This window comes from Aptenodytes forsteri, unplaced genomic scaffold, assembly GCF_000699145.1.
Source record: "Aptenodytes forsteri isolate BGI_AS27 unplaced genomic scaffold, ASM69914v1 Scaffold14, whole genome shotgun sequence".
In the NCBI taxonomy this organism is placed as follows: Eukaryota; Metazoa; Chordata; class Aves; order Sphenisciformes; family Spheniscidae; genus Aptenodytes; species Aptenodytes forsteri.
The window spans coordinates 955,484-976,206 of record NW_008794457.1 but is presented as its reverse complement, the minus strand read 5'-3'; the positions used below and the strand labels follow the sequence as shown (position 1 = coordinate 976,206).

Here is a 20,723-nt window from a genome sequence, read left to right as displayed (position 1 = left end):
AAAAAAAAAAAAAAAAAAAAAAAAAAAAAAAAAAAAAAAAAAAAAAAAAAAAAAAATTTTTTTTCAAAACAAAACAAAAAAAAAAAAAAAGAGGGGCATCCCAATCTCTTAGAATTTGAGGGGTCAGTGAGAGAAGGGACCAGTCATATCTTCAGTGCACACTGTACAGAGTTTAGGGAGAAACAAGACACTACGGGATAGGTCTTTGTCCTTTTCCCAGTCCCCAGAAGTGAAGTTTTCACCTGTTATGCAGCCCAACCCACCCCGACACTAGTTAAGATTTTCCTAACAGTCTCAATTATCTCCCTGTCCTTAGCGGCTGCAGGGTTCTCTTACCTGTAAACAATGACAGCCCTTTGGGAGAAGCATGTAAAGCAACAAAACTGAGATGCAATAAGAGAATCCCTATGAGGCACAAATGAGACACTGTTGTTGGCCCCTTGGATGACAACAGGCACACTCCAAGCTGCATTAGAGATGCAAACAGTTGCCTATATAGGGACGTTGGGACTCAGGCCAGTTTCTAACTCTGGTTACAATCTCCTCTCCTACAAGATACATTACAGCTCTGCACCACCCTGAAGGATTGTATCAGTTCAGCTGCAGATATATTATTTATACATGCGGTATTTACCTGGGCATAGAGGCATCCGTGACAGAAGTGCTACTCATGGCTGTGACTGCAGTCAGGGAACTGACGCTGCTGCCTGGAGATACAGCGATCTGTAAGAAAATACAGAGCGGTCAGGATGTGACAGAAGAGTCCAACAACAGAACTTAACCTGAGAATGCTGGCTCCAGAAGAACTCCTCAAGAGTCTTTGGTGAAGAGGGAATAGAAAAAAAAAAAATAGGTAGAGTTGTAATGCTAAGGTGCTCAGGTGCTGGTTGAAGGCAAGCCCCAATACATCCTCATCACATGAACCATGATTGCTTTTATTGAGCAATTGCTCTCCCAAAGCAAAGTGGCATTCTGCAGGGCTCCGCACCAGATCCCCATTTTGTTCTTTGAGCTAGACTGCTCTTGTCAAGGTCTGTTGCCACTGGTGAGGCCAGAGTCTATACGGGGTTTAAGTCCTGCACTGCTGATACATGGAAGTAGAATGCTCCAACGCACAAGAAGAGGTATTGCTATCTAGCTAACCGGATAGCAGGGAAGAGCACAGTGGGATATGCTGGCCCCCCACTGCTGCTTCTGGCTACCAAGAAACACCTACAGAGAACACCAACATAAGCACACAAGTACTCAGATGGGAAAGCCAGCGTGGCCAAGCTTCTTATGCTTGACAGTGCTTATGGCAGAGAGCAGAGATTGAGCTAAACTCAAGGCTGCGTCCACCCTACAGTGCTCTGGGGTGCTGGTGCCAGCAGGAAAAAGCCTGCCATGAAATAGGTAGCACTGAAAAGCCAGGTTTAAACCGAACAGTTACACTGTTTAAACCAAAGAGTGAGCTGCTCCTTGCAGCAAACAGTATGTGCAGCCATCACCCCATCAACAACTTCTCTCTGCTCCCTTGGGACATCTTTGCATTGGGAAGGCTACCCACCCTCAGGCACAAAATTAACTCCTGCACTCAGCAACTTTGCCAGCAAGATCAAAACCTTTAGGATGAGTTTAATTTATTCTTTGCTCCCCAAGTTGCCGCCGGGGTGGCGCTCTCTTGTTAGTCAACTCAGCACAAACTCCATTTCTGCACATCTCCACGTGCTATCCATCCTCATCCAGGCTCCTCCAGTACATGTTCAAGCTGTGGCAACAAACCTGCGTCCCTCGCTCGGAGGAGGAAGCCCTGCCTTAGGATGTGTACACGGAGTGCTGCTCACAAGCACTCTCCTCCTTGCCTGTAAGAACTGTACCAGCACAGCAGATAACTGCTGACAGTTAATTTCTCACAGGTAGAGAAAACACAAACAGCACAGCTTCTCACCAGTGGAATCCACACCTCGTAATTATATTGCAGCTCACTTTTTTAAAGGATGCCCTTTTTAAAATACTTTTTAATTTACATCTACTCCCGTTCTAAAAGCACACGGAGAAAACTACACAGTCACAAATTCAGTACAGAGGCACAGAAGCAGGCTATAAAGCAAGAATATCTCAGTAGGTTTAAGACAAACTAACGTGACACTTGGATGCAGAGTGGCCAAGAAACAGCGAGCTCCGGCACTTCTGCTTGTTGGCGTAACCAAGAAGGGGCAGCAGAAACCTGCGCTGAGTTAGACAGATGCACACTGTCAGTGCCAGACAGCCTCTAGAAATGCCCAGCAGGACCCAACGGTGCGTGATGCAGCACTGCTGGCCATGCACATGTGACAGAGCATTAAGAGGAATTCTGTGTTTTCTGTCTGCTCCATCAGAGCTTCACTGAGGAGTAAATGCTTGCTTATGAGTCTTCACCAAGACACTTTGCTATCCTTTGCAGAGGTCACCAAATCCCAAGGAATGGTTCACGCACTTCCCGATACCGAAATCCCTGGCGCAAGCACAGAAGACTTGCCTTCTGTACAAGTTAAGGCCTGCTGTGTTAGATTCAAAAAAACCCACCAAGCTACTGGATCACCAATTTGCAGATCTGATGCAGAAGACGATACAGTCCCATCGAACCACCCGATCATTTCAGACATGCATGCCCACAGGATCCCATCAGACAGGATGTGCAGAGATGGCATATTTTCTTCCACTATAGTTACATCACACCCCAAACAACTGGGTAAACCAGTAAGAGCGGTCTCCCAGCTTAGATACAGTTATTTAGCAAACCTGTATTCCTACACAGCACAGCTACGTCAGCAGTTTTGCAGCTAAACACAGCACTCGCAACACAAGCTTAGGCCAGCTTAACATTTTAGATGTGCCAACGTGTCTTTACTCAGTTTGGTTACATGCAGAGAGTTTCCTGTGTGCTCTGCGTTCAGCTAGCATAGCCTATCAGAGTCATTACTGCCTAGAAAAAGTTCCCAAAAGTATCAAAATCCAAACCCACCCCCTGTACCACCAATAACAGTGCTGCTCTCCGGTTACCTGTTGAAGAGATGTACTTGGTGTCATGAATGCATCTGGAGTCATCAGCTTAGGTTTGGCATCATTTGAGAGAGAAAGGAAGTCTGCTGGTACAGGCAGATCAGCAATACGCCGCAGGTCTGGTTGAGAGCCGTGCACCGATCCTTTTTCGGATCCCAGCCCTTCTGTGCTTAGATCAGCCATGTGGTCTGGAAAGGCTTCCAAGGGAGAAATACAAATCAATTCACAGGAACTTCCCCCAAAAGCTAAAGCTTTAATTCCACAAAGTATGAACTTATGCCATTGCCTGCCATACTGGATTCCAAAAGAACAAGCAAAAACCCTGCAACAACCTAATCAAAGCTAAGGGCAAGGCAAATCCTGTGTCATGCTTACTCTTTGTAGGCTAAACAGAGGATGTTATCAGGCTTTGATAATAAGAGATCCAAGCTTCCTTTCTTCCCTAAATGCAAGGCGAGTTTAACAGCCACATTCCAGAATGGTGAATGAACTGAAAGAGCATGCTACACACAGCCCAGTCCCCTCTACTCCCAAAGCTCTGGTGTCGCTGTAATCTCTTCCACCTGACGAGAGACAAATGTCAAGTTTCTGGCACAAGTGCCAAATCACCAAGGAAGGTGAATTCAAGTGTGCACAAAGCATTAGCGCTTCTAGCTTAGCACGTCCCCACGCTCCACACTCACACGGGGCTCTAATCAAGCGGCCTGCTTCCCAGGTAGTCCATATTCAGAACCCTTTATGCAGTGACACCACTCTGTTCTATTACAAAGAGGCACCCAAAGCTGCTCTCTTGCTGCCCCCCTCCAACAACCTTTAAAGGCTCAGCAACACTGAAGATAGATTTAACACAAATGCTCACCAAATTCTTCATGAGAGCCATGGGAAGGCATGGATGCACTCATGTCAGGACTATGAAGAGGCTGGAATCTAATCTGCACATCCTGTAGGGCCCTGAAAAATAAAACAGGCATCTCCGATTAGTTTATGAATCACCAAGAGAAGTCTAATGCTTAGAAGATTCCTCTTCATGGAACCAATGCCCTCGGAATACACTTTAGTGTTTTCTGCCCATGACAGAAGAAGCGGAAGCTGATCCTCATTCAGCTGTGCCACCCGGTTCTGGCATCCAGGGTATTTGAGAGAGGTTTCCTGGCACTTACACGAGCACAACTCTTAAGTCACTGCGTACTCGTGGTGACAAAAATACTAGCTTGCCACAGCACCATGCAGGTCTACTTCCTGGTAAGGCCATACTGAATACACCACAGCTAGAAGTTTCTACGCGTCCAAGTAGTTTTTGTTATGAGCAAAAGGAATTGGTAAATTAAATTTCTATAGGTCAGTGCAGGATTAGGACGACCATACACAGCTGCTACGCATACTCACTTGGTGTGCACACAGAAGAGTTTTATCAGCACGCCTGCTGCTGATTCAACAGCCCCAGCTCCCTGAGCACCCTCTGTAAACGAGACAAAAGTAAAATATGAGGTTGGATGGAAACTGCAGACAAACTACTAGAAAAACATCATAGCAGATGAACCAGCAGCAGAGAACCAGCACAATACAGCTTCATCACTTCGCTTCAGAGGTAGATTCACCCTGTTAAGGGAAAGTGTGTCCTTACACTCCCCTTACTTTTCAATGTGAGAGCAATCAAATTTACTCTAATCCAGTCAAATAAGCCTCAAGGAAGAGAAAAGAAAAAAAAAAACCCAAACACCTCACTAGGTAAAGAGGAGGAAACTGAGGTCTGGAACTGCCAGCAATTTGTTCTGGCTGTTGAAGCGGACGGTCAGATATATTTTAAGAGAGACACACTAGCTTATATCATACAGAAGTTCAGACTAGGGCTCGACCATCCTTCCTGGCTGTAAAAAACTGTAGCTATGAAGAGCTCTGCAGTAACTTTCCATGAGCCAGCACTGACAACATTCACTCAACGCCTGTATCAGTCTCACTGCTAACAAAGCTAAGGAGGCCGAGTAGAAAAGATAAACCTAACTACCCATTAAAAAAAATATATATATTAGGCATTCCTATGCAAATTGTCCTAATTATCTGAGCACCAATCAGGGACTTGAAGCTTCAGTCCCAGTCTGCTCCTGACTTGGTACATGTATCTGTCATTTTTGCTTCTGCATTTCAGAGCAATGCCGCTAATATTGACAACAACATGAATTAACTGTAATTACGTATAAGAGGTGGCATAGGGAAGCACATTATTCCTGGGCTATCAGTACAGCTGTATCCTTCTAACAGAAAATACGTTTATGTTATCCAAAGCATCTTTCCAAATGTTACTAACAGAAAGGTAGGAGAACAGGAGCAACCATCAGTTGAAGAGACGCAGCTATCAAGGAATGTCTACATGGGACAGTTCTCCACAGGATTCACTAACATTCATTGTACTAACAGCCAGAAGAAGACACGTCACGTGTATCTCCTCTAAAAAGAGAGTTACTGTTCATTTCTGTTGCAAGAAGCTTTGTGGCTTGGGAATATGCCTTCCAGATGTGGTGGAGAAGAATCCCACCCTCTCCCTCAACTCAGACTGCATACTGTCCTCACATCTGTCACAGCTCAGGCAGCATGATTCAGAAGCAACCAATTGGTTTCTCAGACCATGTGCTCACACCTCTGATGTTTAATTACACAGTTCACTCAGACAAGCAGTCACAGAAATATATCCTGCCAGTTCTTCCAGGAACCCTTTTGCTCCTGTGAGCCTGCATCAAGCTGTGCTGGAGGGAGACACAGCCCTGTGCTGCCAGAGGAAGTTGTCCCCTGCGTTCTGCTGGGAGCAACGACGCTATGCGATCCCAAAAGAAGCACGGCTCAGACACCGAGCCGCTAATCTTGTACCTTAACCAAAGCGTCACTTGCAGTCGCTTAAACCCGCACAGCCCTGGAATGCTTTTTTAATTACAGAAACACCTCAGCAGAGTTTCTGTGTGGTATGGGGCAATGGCAACAACCTGGGTTGGGAGGTTCAGGTTCAATATTAAGAAATCTTTTCTTTAGGAAGGGGTGCAGCCCTGGGAAAGGGCACCAGAGCAGAGACATGCTTGGGGCCTTCAACATGCAACTAGACGAAGCCATAGGTGACCTGATCTGCCACCAGCAATAGTCCTGCTTCAGGCAGCAGGTCGGACCAGAGACCTCCAGAGGTCCCTTGTAAACAACTCTACTGTGTTTCCCTGAAGTCCTCTAGCTGCACAGGATGTATTTCTTACAGACTAAGAGAAGAAGAGAGCCAGCCTTTCATGAGAAAGCCAGAACCAGTCAGGAAAGAAATCCTCATCTCACAGCAGCCGAATTCTCTTCATCACCTACCTACACTCAAGTTGTCATTTTCCTCTTCTGCTGGGAGCACTTCAGTGTGCCTTAACCGGCAGCGGCTCACTGCCTGGATGCCAAAGCTTAGGACTGGGTGGGTAAGGAGGAACTCGGAGATGGAGCTGAAGTAAGCTTTGCCCTCCTCTTGGTTCTGCATCAGCTCCATCACATACAAGACCTGGGAGAATCAGAAACAGTAAGTCACTGGGCTTTCAGAGCAGACCATGCATGTGTGTGTGTGGACTACAAAGCCTAGCACCCGAATGAGATTTGGAACATGGAAATAACATGAGGAATGAAGCCTGGGCCATTTCAATTTGAAACAGAACACCCAAGGGAACCACAATAAGCACACTCCTGTCTGAGTCAATGTTGATCAGGAACTCAACCCTACTGTGCCAGACACAGGTGTCTCCAAATGAGAGCTTTACTTTAGGGTGAGAAATAATCCTTAAGGCTCCTCAGGATTGATCAGCTGAATTGTTACCATTTGTCATCTTATGGTGAAATAGCCGAGGCCAACCTCTGCATTTTTAGCTATTAACATGAGAATCCTAGACCTAGGCAGCAGAATCAGTCACACAGATGGTCATTTCTCCTTCTGTCACCATTACCCACACAGCCAGCAATAAAATGAACCACCTACTTTTCTCTGCACATCGCTCAGTATCAGATATTCAGCGGAGAGGTCCAGGCAGACTTTCAGGCTGGGAAGAATACTCATGGAGCTGAAGATGTCAGGAGAAAATCTAGATCCACAAACAAGAGGTGGAGGGGTGCAGAAAGCAAAGCAGATTAGCACAACCAGAACAACTGCTATGAAACTGCATTAGTTTTAAAAAAAAAAAAGTTAAGGAGTTTACAGCCATATTACAGTGCAACCACCCACTAGAATAAAAGCCTCATTGCAGAAATCAGTGCTGACTTCAGCTAAGAGACCAGCAGGGAGATCACAGAATAGGATCTAGATATAGATTCTGAACATTTAAATGAAAGATGTCTGTTTGTCATTACTTAACACGTTCCACATTCATAGAGGACAAGAGCCAATGCTACAGATTTAAAAACAAAAATCCACCAAACCAAAATAACCCTTCTATAGGTTTTGGACCTTCTGTAGTATGAGGTGGAAAAAGCAGCGCTCAGCTGTATGCCATATTCTTCTCATTTTAAGAGGGCAATTCAAAAGTGGCCTTACACGTGCATGTGGTCAGAGGGGCCACGATCCACCAGCAGAAAAGTAAAGCCAAGGAACGTAAGTTGAGTGAAGGGGTGGACTAAAGTGTAATTTGAACTTCTGGACCTATGTGGCTTGGCAAATAAGCCTTGTATAACTGCTTAAGCTCTGTCAACATAGCAGGCTCTCATTATTTAAATCAGAAAAAGCAATAAAAGGAAGAGATCCTAGATGGTTATTGAACATCTAGCATTTTTACAGAAGAAAGCTCTCAAGGAGTGCAATTTGGAATGCCTCTCCTCATGCTACAGGTATGTCTATGCTCTACAGACCAAAGTTACCAAGACAACAGGTCTTGGTAACACCAAGGAGACTGTATAAAAGGATCAACCTCCCCTGCCTTGCCAAAGCCTGACCTGACAGTCTGTCACAGCCCTGATAGCTTTCAACAGATAGGTCAGATTGGCAAAGGAGGAGGCTCTAACTGGGGCTAGGGTAGACTCCACTGGAGATCAAGGATCACCTTTGCAAAGTAAGTATACCTGGAAATTGAGAGCTTTGTTACGATCCACTGCTCAAAGTAAATCCAACCTTTCAGGGGAGTTGGCGTATCAACACCTACCGGACAGTTTGCAGACACGTCCAAGACACAGTGCACCACATCTTCAGTTCTCTATTCTGATCTGCTCCTGTGATGAGAAACCTCCAGAAGGGAACCCTGCAGGCACAACAGAATTAAGGTCTCTTAAAGAAGATCTGGTCCTTCCCATAAGAACGTTTCACAGAAAAGTTCCTCACAAGCTGCCCATAGCTGATTTTGCCCAACTGTGTCTTAAAGTTCCCAGAAAATCTCTGCTTCTGAGACAGATTAAAAAACACTGTAACTCTCATAGCTCTGAAGAACCTTAAAGCCACAACTGACTGAAGAAAGAATAAAAATTAAAAAACAAAACAAAACAGTTACTTTTTAATCAACTGCAGTAGAAGTTTGGAGGGTAACAGGCCAGTTAAAACTGACCATACCACAAACCTGAAAGGACTCATCAATTTAGAATTTTCATTGCTTTCATGGATTGACACTAGAATTAAGGTCACTTTACACTGTGCTCCAAAGCCTTATTTATTTCTCCATCACTAGAAAACCTGACTACAAAGAGGACAGGACTTGCTCCTGCCACAACGCTAATTTTTTTACAAGTACAATGCAGTTACAAGGAACCCTCCAAGACACTACTAAACTTTGATACTTCAAGTACAGGATTGGGGACTTACTCTGGGTCTTGTTTTTTATGGTTGTCACAGAAGAGCAGGCAGGAAAGAGGCCTACCCTCATGGGGCTTCCACTCGTGAAGACACCTAAGAAAGAATCAGAAAAGATTGAGTGTGCAGGGAGTAGTAAATAAGGATAAGGTGGGCACTGAACACATCACCCCTTGTCCAAAGACGGCATCAAGTCAGCAGCCACCAAGTGTTATCAGCTTGTAGCTGTTTACAGGCTTATATAAAATAAGGAGATCACAGCCCACGCAGCCACAGATTGGTGTCTTAACAAGGGCACAATACATAAAAGAAGTCAACATTGAGAACAGCAGCTCAGAGAAGCTTTCTGCATTTACAGGGACAATGCAAACGAGTTTGACTACAGCCTGTGCAGAGCACAGAACTGCTTCCAGACACAGCTCTGCTTTTTTTCCTGAGTTCACCAAACCTTAAGCATACATGATATTCAGTGATACAACTCTTCTGCAACAAATTACTTTACAAACATTCACCCTGTATCTTTATAGTGTCCTGAGAATGACCACCGCAGGTGATTCTGTAACAAGGAAATTCTCACAGAGAAAATGCTGCTCTCTGTTCCAAGATCCTTCATTTTCTAATTCTCCAGTTACCTTGGCTCGTCTTGCCCCTCAATATAGATCTGCCAGAATTTGACGAAACCATCATGGCTTGCTGTGGCCAACACAGTTCCATCTGGAGAAAGTGCTCCCTCGCTCAGGCACTAAACAGAGAGGGGGAAGAAAGACACAGAAAAGTGATTTTATAGCTCTTCATGGAGAAAGAGTACTCTCTTCAAATAGGAATTTGACTAACAGTCTGACAGCACATGAGGTCAGAGTGATTTCTAACAGACACGTCACCAGGCAACTTAACCCTTCACAGAAGAACTGACAGGACTTTTTTTTGTAACAATAATTAACAATAACCTTTTCCAGACAGCAAATCTAAGTACGATGGATTGTGCTCCTACTGTTCCTACTGTTACTCATGTTATGAACAGAGCTCACTTTGTTTTGGGATCTTCTGGCTTTTCACAGTCATTACTGTTTCACAATCATAATTGCTCCATCTAAGCGATACAATTACTTTGTCATCATCCTGTTCAAGAAGTGAAATTGGACTCTTTCCAGTTGTTTCTTTTATATTCAAAATATCACCTACTGGATACTCAGCTGCAGCCCTGGTCCACCGTACTCACAGATATAACTATACTCATTAGGGATATCACAGAAGATCACACAATCATCAGGCTTAATTTTCCCCTTCTCATCCAGCAGTAAACCACTGCAGTGTTAAGTGTTCCATTTACCAGGAGATACAACAAAATAGTTGAAATACAGCCCAGGTTGTCAAACAGGCCGGTGGAAATACAGATGAGTTTTTTCAAGAGCCATTTTCAAATGCCTACACATTCACCTTGGCTCTTTAAACAAAGGTTACTTACCAACAGTGTGTGTACATAGCCAGTAGGTTGTGGATGATAGTGCGGATGGGTAAGAAACTGGTTTTTTTACAGCCAAGTGTCCTAAGAACTGCAGCTCCTGAGACACTATAACCCAAAGAAAACCTAAGTGATCTGTAGCGATCACCTATGTGATGGCAGTAAAGAAAGAAAAATAGGTTTATACCGTGCTGTGGCCTTTCACTACGATGAAGCCTTCTTTGATGCTAGGCACTTCCACCGGCCAGGAGCTGTTGTTCGCTCGGATAATGTCCAAATCCCACACCTCTGCCTGGAAAACAAACATGTGGGCACACAGGTTTATTTCTACAACTACTGGTCTGATCCAGTAGAGAATTTCTTATATCCTTATCTTATATCCCGAGATACCAGCCCAATGGCAAGTATGTGACATAAACCTTCCCATTTCCATCCAATTTGGCCATTAGATGCTTTCCTGACACCCAGCCATACATAAATACAGGGAACTGCTCTTGGCAGTTGTAGTTGTGGCTCACCAATCCCCCTCCCCCGGGAACTGGCTCAGCCTGAGCAGATGAGTGATGCCTCTGGCCCTCCACATTGTTTCTAGCGGTCCCGCTATTTGACGGTGAGCAGAAGTTATCACTTTCCTTCCTCCTGAGCCCCGGAGAAAGATCAGCATGACCTCTCCTCGGAAGAGAGGAATCCCACATTTCATATTATGGGAGGATCCCCAGCACAGACTAGAGGGGAGCCTTTACACCTCTAACCGTGTCAGTTCTTTCCTTCATTAGATTCTCCCCCTCTAATAAGGGACAGCATTTCAAAAGCAAGGTTTCCTCACCCTGTCCTCGTGCAACAACGCCAATGTCTGACTTCCTTCTTCACCGCTCTCCTCGTTATCATCTGGGATGAAAGGGCACCAGATGATTCTTCGAGAGGTGTTCAACGGGGTATTGTCAGGTCGCTTGATGTTAACCAAGATCTCCTCTCTGATCACCACGGTTAAGAAACATAACATTCTGGCAGTGCTACGGACACTCAGCAATAACCTATTCAGGCTTGGTCCTCTGGTAAATACTACTAAACCTCAAGATTTTTTGGATCATTGAGATTCAAAAAGAAATCAGATAAAAGGATTCTGCTAAGAAAGGTGGCAAGCTAGCATTTCTTCACTGGCAGAAGAGGTTAAGCTTACAAAAGGTATTTTCTCTTGCAGGCTGCAGACAGGGACAGGATAAGCACAACAGGAGCACATACACACATCTGAACGTGCAATCCACGTGATTGTTAACGGACAGATTAAATGATTTCAGCTAGCATCGCAACACTACCACAGAAAGACGGAAAAGCTACCACGTTGCCCCAGGCTGAGTGCTCTGGTCCACCCATACAAATTGGATCTTAAACAACTACAAACACCTTTGCTCCTGTTGCTTTTGAAATGATGGCATACAATTAAAATTAAGAAGCCACGACCTAACACGACATATCCCACAGTCTGACGTGCTTCCCAAAAGCACTGAGCAGTCAGCCCTAGCAATTAAAAGGAAAAGATCTAGGGCAATGAATTAAACATTGAAAATAAATTTCAGGACCACCAAAAGAAGAGGGATGACAGGTCTGGAAGGAAGATAGTGAGCGGGAGGGAAGTATTACATCCTCTTCCCCAGAAAAGTAACAAGGAAAAGAGCTAGAACCAGACAAACGTGAGTAAAAAGCTTTGTCACGTGGTCGAGGCGATACTGTCCATGGGTAAGGCCGGCTAGTACAGACTGACACTTCTCACTGACTACTTTTGCCTGGACCAGAAGGAGCACTGAGGTGTCACTCCTGGAATTTCAAGTTACATGCAATTTCACATAATGATTGTGCTGAATACAGGCACAGGTTGATTGATTTGATACTCTGGAAGGGGCAGAACTATCGGCCGTCCCCCTGCAAGCTGCTATTCTGAAAAGGCTACGAAATAAGTTGCAATTTTGAGGCTGCGTTCACACCTAACCATTACACAAAGACTGTTATGAGGCATATTTTGACAAGATACTGGATTTTTTCTTTATCCATGGCCAGGCGCCAGACAAAAAGGTTGCCGGCCTCATCCAGGCACGCCAGCTGGTTGGAGTTGAGATGAGCAAAAGCCAGGTCTGCCACACCGCCTGTGAATCCTTTCAGCAAGGTCCGCTCAGCAGTGCTGACGCTCAACACCCGCACCATAGCGGAGCCATTACTGGCAGCTGCAGAGAAGACAGAGGGAGAAGTCGTCATTTCTCTGTGCGGTTTCCCCGCAGGACTGCCTTTGTTTCCAGCCACCGGCTTGTCACTTCCAGCACCCATCCAGCCATCAGCTGTTGCTGGCAACACGCTGAAAACCCGTATCAATAGGTACCATGTTAACAAGCCCCTTCAAGACCCAGGATACATGCGCAAATATTCCCTGCACTTTTCAGCTTTGGTGCAGAAGGTCGGAACGGCAGCATCAAGGAGGAGTTTGCCTGCCTTGTAAGGGGCAGCTTAATTCCCCGTATCTTCTACAGTTTCTTGAGCACGTCAAATTCTAAGTTGCTCTACTTAAAAAGTCAACAGAAGTCGATTTCTCGTGATTCCCAGGATTATTCTCATGAAAGATGCCTTCATTAAATGTAAGGCCTAAATCTTTATCCCGAGCTCATGACAAAGCCAGCAAACCTCCAGGACTGACCTCCAGTGACAGTGAATTAATTTTAATTGCAATTTCGTTTTCAGTAAGTGGAGAAAAGGAGTCACCGAGAGGCAGGTAGCTCAAATATATCTTCTGTAAGGGGAATGTAAAAAGCATAAACACTCACCTGGCAAAAAAGTACTGCTTTTTGGCTTGCCTGACTGAAAAGAACACGCTTTAGAGCATGCACATACCATGCAAAGTTTCCAACTTCCCCATTTCAGACAAACATCACTATAATGCAGGCAGTCTTATGGACACCCTCTTGCTTCCACTTCTTGATGCCCAAGCCCTAGCAGGTCACTCAGCTTTCCATAGTGTTACTGCACCCAAGCTTTAATACTTGCTTTAAAAAAGCTGCTCTAAAATAACCTCAGCTAGGAAAAAAAACACAGAAGCGTAGAAGTAGATTTCATAAAAGGCGACAAACATCACTATAATGCAGGCAGTCTTATGGACACCCTCTTGCTTCCACTTCTTGATGCCCAAGCCCTAGCAGGTCACTCAGCTTTCCATAGTGTTACTGCACCCAAGCTTTAATACTTGCTTTAAAAAAGCTGCTCTAAAATAACCTCAGCTAGGAAAAAAAACACAGAAGCGTAGTAGTAGATTTCATAAAAGGCCAGACAAACTGATGGGTGTTAGAACTAAGAAGAAAGGGAAGAGCTGATGGAGCCCCAAACACTGTGCAGAAAGAGACACTGCAGATGATAAATGTTCATTTGTTTCATGTATGTTGTGAAACAATCTTTTCCTGTGTTGTTCTGCTTCTCTCTCCCTTCCTACTGCAAAATACACTGCATCTGCATTGCTCTTTGGCTCCTCTAAATTTAGACTTAAACTCAACTCTAAATTTATGCAACCAAATCCATCGCAAACATTTATCTGCTCAAATTACCACAGGGCTGTTTCTGTGCTTAGCTACAGAGAAGCTTGTTTACTGCAGAAATATTTAATTAGAGGAGTAATCTGAACATCAGCTTACTGTCCAGTGAAACCAGTGTAATCCTTCAACTTTTCCTCCATCCCCACTGAGTCCTTCTCTTGCTTTTATTTCTAACTTCAGAAAAACTTTCCTTCTCAGTGGAAACTCTCCTACACCACCAACTCTTCCCTCTCCTGTAGCTCCAGCTTCACTTATACTCCCACTACAACAGCACCCTGATCTTGGTATTCCAAGAAGTGTTTCAATTATTGCCAGTTACCTTCTTCTGATGCAAACTTCGCCTCTTTTAGAGGTACACAGAGCAAAAGAATACAAATCACATACAAGACAAGAAGGTATCTCACCTCTAATGGCATAAGCCAGGTAAGAGTTTGAAACAGCTATCAGATTGCCATAATAGTATTTCTGCTCCCAGTCATATCTAGCAACAGGCTGTATTTTCACCTGCTCAAGAGAAAGAAAACAAAATATGAGAAGTGTCTGGAATTAACTTGTTCCTGGAACAAACTTGCCAAATACATGATTTCCTCCAGGGAGGATCTGTAATGCTTAATAGGAAACTATTAGAAGCAGCAGTTGGTAAGAAGAATTGCACGTTGGAATACCAGGCAGCAGAGCGCTGAACATTCAAAGTTCTGGAGGCTGATGAATATTTCCTTCCATTGCAAGAAGGAATGCAACTCACTGCATTTGCCACACTGCAGAACAACACTCTACCTTGCAACTACAGCAAAGCAGCCTTCACCTCTTTATTAGCACTGCGTCTGGATTCCCAGTTCTTGGAAACTTTTTTGAAATACAGAAACACATTTGCTGCAGGGGCACTTGCTCTTTAGTTTTAATACTGCTTTCCAAGAAACTGAGAGTCCTGGTCTTATTTGATAAGCATTGCCTCTGTGAGCAAAGAATTAAGAGATACTATGGAAATTATGGCAATGATCCTCCCTTTCATTTTTATCTTCCGTATTATCTATGAAAAACACTAATAACACAGTACAGTATTCATTTACGTTCTCTGCGGTCCCTTAATTCACTGCATGTCAAGGAACAAAATGATACATGAAAAAATGCCGAGAGGATCAAGACCAGAGTTCTCTCTCCTAATTATTAGCATTTGTTCTCAGCATGTCTTAGTACTCTGCTACAGCACTAGTTCTAATCTCAGCATATTGGTTCTTCTGGAGCTCTGATCTGCTGGGTGGAGCCCTCAGCAAGACTGAGGCTAGCAAGCTATCAAGAGCAACCCTCCCTCCATAGTGAAGACCTTCCAGTGAAGAAACTATCAGCAGGAAAGGCTTGTTTGTGAAGGAAGAGCACTTTCCCAGGAACCTACCGCTTAGATCATGGACTTATTCCTGAAAATTAGACAATAACTTGGCCAGACTCTGGAATAACAGTAGCAATCGGCTACAAGATACTGCTCCAATTTTTCCCCCCCCTTGTTAAGCTCTTTGGTAAACTTCTACCTAATTACAAGCTCCTATAACACAGGAAAGACGACAGTAATTTCTGTTTAAAATATTCAAGCATGAGCTGATGTGACTAAAAAAAAAAGAGACAGAACTATGCTTTCTCTTGCTCCTTACCTTATTACTCCCTCTGGCCTTACTGGTGATGCTGGAATCACTGCTGGCCACTACCTCCACATCTTTTGCTGAAATCACGACACAAGTGGAGCTGTCATCACCGGAAAGGCAGCTTTTAAGAAAAACAAAGGGAAAAAAAAATCAGACAGGACTCACAGGAAGAGAACAGAGCTCAGATATTTACTATTCATAATTTTAACAGCAATGCAGAAGGAGTATCTGTGCATCTAGGAGGTTTGAACCGAACACCTGAAAACAGAAACTACTTTCAGTTAAGAGTCTCCCTTCCCCATGTGTCACAGGTCTGAGAGCACCAAACACCTGGTTTGCTCAGCTTAAAAACCTCCAGTCTCTTCTCACAGCCCATTAGTCTATTTGACTTGAGCACAGAACTACATTTGGTTAAAGTAGCCTTGACCGCTACCCAACATTCGAAGGTGCAAAGAGACCAAAGCCAACCACTTGAACCTCATCAACAACAGTGCAGACTGCTCGTGGTTCTCACAGCATCCTCTCTCAAAACTATGACCAGAGAACCCAAACAAAAGCTATTTACACGAGGTGTGATGTTAAGAGTCAGCACATGAAGCCAAGCATTACACTAATTAGACTGATGTGGATTTGTAGCTCTGGATTTGTATTATTACTCCCATGACAAATCCGAAGTATTCTATATGTGTATGTTCGCTTGCATATAAGCAGTAAAAGCACACGTGCTGTCCAAAACACATCGACGTATATGCACAACTCAGCAAAGAGTTCGGTAGTTATCTAGCTCAGGATCATTTGTCCTGTTTTAAGTTATGTGGACAGAAATACTTTGACAAGTGCAAGGTCTACCGTACTACAAACTGGTGTAAGTTACCACTCAGGTAACTTGGGTCCCTGAAAAAGTCCAGCTGGAGGTCTACGTGAGAATGCTAAGTTCCACCCACAGCCCTGCTAATTTACCTCCATCCCGACTTGCAATGTCCGCCATGCGACCCGTCCTGCTCCCCTTTTCCCTAAACAGCTCTGCTGGTATTCTTCAGTTCCTGAGCAGCAGGGATGGCAGGCTCCATGCATCAGCATCACAAAAGCTGCAAAAGCTCTGACCAATAGCACGGACTCACAACTGCCACCTGAACTCAACGTAAAACTCTGTCAGATTCCCAGCACGCTTGTCCAGGCTCACCAGAACTAAATTTTTAACCGTTCTCTATTCACCCTCAGCCTTTTTCTGACAAAACTTACATGACTTGCTTCTCCTGCAGGGCTCCCAGAGAAATGCTGCGATGCACTGGCTTAGCCAAAGAAGGTCCATCTCCGGCCACGATGGGATCGGGCACCAGCAGTCCATTCAGGTCTCCGTTATAGGAATTTGACGGTCTTTGGTTCTCATTCACTGAACCTAGGGAAAAGCATGACCAACTGTGCACAATATCCATTTAGAAGAAATAGCGCTGCGTGAAATACACTACCTCCAGATGTTTTTTTGTCAGGTTCTACTGGTCTATCAGGTAGAATACGCTGAATTGGTTGGGAAAAGTATTCTTCTCCAAAAAGGATGTGTAAGAGTCCTTCCGTATAAGAAACTTAACTCCACACAAACGAGTGAAGTCGTAGCTCTTTTCTTACACAAGCAATCCCAGCAGACCAGAAAAACACCCAAGAACAGGTACAAGGAACTTACCAGGTTCAAGGAGCAAATAGTCTTGGATCAGAAAGACTAAGCTGGTAATTCAGATTTACCGAATCAAGTGCCAGACCAAAGGGTTCTCGAAGGGTCATTTCTAACCCTCGTGCCTGCAGAGATCGCTGAAGTCCAGCAATACAGCGGTTAGCTGCAACATTTGGGGTTGGCTGGAAATAATACATGTTACTTTCCAAAACTGGCTTCTGACTGAGACCTGACCTCAAAGTCCAGGTGTTTGAGTAACTTAGCTATGAAACTGTGTAGCTGTGCCTACAGGATTCCCATATTTTTTCCTTGGTCAACTAGGCACGTGGAAGTTTACAGCACTCAAGTTTTGCATAAAGCAACCATTTGTTCAGAGCTTCAGCTGTGCTTTGAAGAGCGCACGTGCCCTGACTTCATATATTTGGCCTAGCACAAGTTGCCTGGTGGCCTCCATGCCTTCTGAAGGCTTTTAGAAGGGGACAGACGTAACAGGGGCTGAAGGAGACTCCTCTCTCTATCTCACTAGCAAGGTGAATAGTTGACGATCCCCACTGGAGAGCAAGCCCACTCCATCTGCACTTACACATCAGTCAAAGCCTCCTCCTGTCTCAGCAAAATCCTCGCTTGAAATTTTCACTGGTTTTGAAAACCGAAATTTCATATACTGTTGCCAGGTAACAACTGCTGCTGAGCTCTTGCAAAATGGCTGCTCCCAGGACCAGAAGCTCCACTGTTACTGGCACACGTAACAAACCTAAACGTAACTGTGGGCTAGAGGCATGTCCTTTGGAAGCAAGGCAAGCTTTCAGTTACCAAACAGGCTTTAACATACCGGGATGAGCGCTGCTGCCTACAGAAATAACTGCGACTATTATTCATTTGCCAGAAGAATATTTAAAACTTGCCTGTTTATGTACAGAGTCATTAAATCAGCGACTACGCTATGGACACAAAAACCCTGTGCAGTGACAGGGTATCCCGATCCAGAGACCATTTGGGCACTCACCTCGGTTCACCTGCACTGCATGAAGGAAACAGCAGCGGCACCCACACAGCACAAGGAAAATTCAGGCCAGGGAACGCGATCCTGTAACCACCTAACACATTTGTGCTGTGCTTGCTGCTGCAAGATTAAGATGCGCCCTTTATTCCTATAGCATATGGTGGGTGCTTGTCCAGCTGCAGCAACTTCCATTGACTGCAATTTATCCTTTGCGACCAAAAGCAGGAAAATATTCGCTACAGAAAAAGCATCCAGGCTACCAGAGAAAGACGATACGTTCTTTGCTCTATTTGCAGCAACAGGAATGCCTCACGTAAGTATCTCTGCTCTTTTATGGACAGCAGGACAGTGACGTTCGCTCCATGGGAAAGGGAAGGAGGAAACACTCCCCAGAGGCTGACGGGCACAACAACAGTACACCGAAGTTCAGGAATGGGCTTAGCCCATCACTGTCTTAGTGGGAGCCAGACAAGCACAGGTGCTGCCTGCACACAGTCCTGAAGGCATAAAAGAAGGGAAGAGGCTCAGTGTTTAATAGGTACATGAACAAAAACAAAACGTTAACCTAGACTAGTAGATCTAGGCCTTCAAAGGGAAAGATGTGCAGTCGTATTCATTACCTTTTCAAAGAGCAGGAAAGCGGGAGCAATCAGAGCTGAGATACTGAACTCTTCCTGCTCCCACCATCACCTGCACCAGGGGACGCTACTTTGTACTGAACAGAACATTTCCCTGATAAACGTCAGACGAGTAGGGTGAGCCCACGTAGCGCTTGGTTATCAGCAGAGATTTCAGCATGGATTGAAGGATCCTGCCCACAACCCCAGCCAGGGACTCTCCTCCAAAGCACGCTGGCATCGACAGCCTGCCTACGTGCCCCAGCTGGGAGGTCCACGGTTTGATCTCGTGGCTCCCCCTTGCTGAGGCCACGGCATCAAAAAAGGGCAAGGGCTTCCGAAGCAATGGACGACATTTGCCGAAACTGGGAGAAAACTGTGTCAAGAGAGACTTTGGCGGTGGATCGCATTTTCATGATCACCGAAACCAGCAGAACTAAAAAGAGTGCTATGACAGTTGTAAACTCTTTAGAGCGGGGAGCATTTCTTGTCATCTGCCTGGACAGCACCTAGAATAACATGCTGCTCATAGCCACAGGCATGTAGTACAACAAAGCCTTCTTAGTGGCAACAGCCTTGGAAAGCAGCTATGCTAGTCTCTGCTGGATATTAAAATCTGCAAGTGAAACCCAGGGTATAACAGAAACTAGAACTAGAAAGGACCTCGACCACGGCAACTTTATGCCAGACAAGACTAGCCCTACACGTGCAATTCATGAGGCTGCTTCTATTCTCTTTCAAAAGCCTTGAAGGATCCCCCAGTTTCCCTTTCCTCTGACATTCTAACAGGATTTTCAGAGGCCTTCAGTTAACAAACACGTGCTCTTGCTCTTCGCTTTATTATGTCCAGTTCTTTCAAGTCTATTTGCTATTACCCAGGCAGTGATTTTTGCTGAGAACAACCACAGGTTCCTCAATTCTTGACTTACTGTCCATTTTCTCCTTTTCCTCTCAACTGCCTTCTTGTGCGCTAGAGTTGACAGCGAAGGCATAAAGAGAATGAATAGGAAAGAAGAAAAATGAAAATAAATAAGCCATACTCAGTAAATAACTCCTTTGCTTCAACCAGGAAGAGAAGACGCTTCAGGGGAAAGTCATGTCACCCTGAGAGAACAGAAACAACCCCAACCATTTCCCAATCATGACACATCCTTTCAGTTCAGAAACTGCTTGTGAAACACGCTCCCCATCCCTGCACTGAGTTCCCCTTTCAGTTTTTCAAGTACAGAGTGCTGCACTGTGAAGGAAAAACCTATTTTCTTATAAGAATTATAATCCGGGAGCACCCAAGTGCTCCAGAAACAAGAGAAACTATTTCATGTAATGAGAAGTTTCTCTGTGGGTAGTAAAACTAACGTAGCTAGCTTCTTGTGGGTTTGCTCCATCACCCCATGTGCCTCTACACCCCTCTCACAACAATCCTGCATCCAACCTCTCATCCTTTTGGCCAAGCAAAAGGCAGCACACGCGGAGGTAGCACATTCGTACTGACTCTCAGGACACTTAAAAGCTACACTATCCCTGCCTTTTCCCCAACAGGAGCACAACGCGGGCATAAATTCTGTCCTCTACCCAGACGCTAAGGTTTTTTTGCAAAAATATTCAGGGTCTCAGTTTCCCTCAGACCGCTGCCTCATCAGGTTTGAGGACGGCACCGATCTCGGAGAGGCCCGATAGCCCCCTTCCGCTGAGCCCAGCGGGACACCCGGGAAAACCTCAAAATATTCTTAACAAAGGAGGGAGACCTGAGCCGAGGTCAGTGCTGTCCGGTTCTTAGCGGCAATACCTCTCGGATAAAAGGAGCCCAGAGACGGGCGGCGGCAGCAGCGAGCTTTGGGTCCGAACTGCTCCCGCTCTGCTCAGCGACAAAAATCCTCTCCCATAAGCGAGGGTCCTCAAGCCGGGTCGCTGGCTCCTCTCCTTACCCGGCTGGCTCCCGGGCTCTTCGGGGAGAGAGGCAGGGCCGAGGGGG

The 20,723-nt window shown here is 45.0% G+C and overlaps 1 protein-coding gene across 1 annotated transcript in view; it reads right to left on the bottom strand.

Moving 5' to 3' along the window:
* EDC4 (enhancer of mRNA decapping 4) overlaps window positions 1-20,723 on the bottom strand; it is a 38,887-nt gene that overhangs the window by 16,639 nt on the left and 1,525 nt on the right. Inside the window, exons 2-16 of the mRNA XM_009290823.1 lie at window positions 16,705-16,861; window positions 15,472-15,583; window positions 14,230-14,329; window positions 12,286-12,475; window positions 11,083-11,230; window positions 10,444-10,548; window positions 9,427-9,536; window positions 8,807-8,890; window positions 8,157-8,252; window positions 7,004-7,106; window positions 6,355-6,535; window positions 4,408-4,480; window positions 3,881-3,972; window positions 3,022-3,218; window positions 635-723 (exon numbers count right to left, since the gene is read on the bottom strand). Coding sequence (XP_009289098.1) covers window positions 635-723; window positions 3,022-3,218; window positions 3,881-3,972; window positions 4,408-4,480; window positions 6,355-6,535; window positions 7,004-7,106; window positions 8,157-8,252; window positions 8,807-8,890; window positions 9,427-9,536; window positions 10,444-10,548; window positions 11,083-11,230; window positions 12,286-12,475; window positions 14,230-14,329; window positions 15,472-15,583; window positions 16,705-16,861 — 1,837 coding nt within the window. The remainder of the gene's footprint in view (window positions 1-634; window positions 724-3,021; window positions 3,219-3,880; window positions 3,973-4,407; window positions 4,481-6,354; window positions 6,536-7,003; window positions 7,107-8,156; window positions 8,253-8,806; window positions 8,891-9,426; window positions 9,537-10,443; window positions 10,549-11,082; window positions 11,231-12,285; window positions 12,476-14,229; window positions 14,330-15,471; window positions 15,584-16,704; window positions 16,862-20,723) is intronic.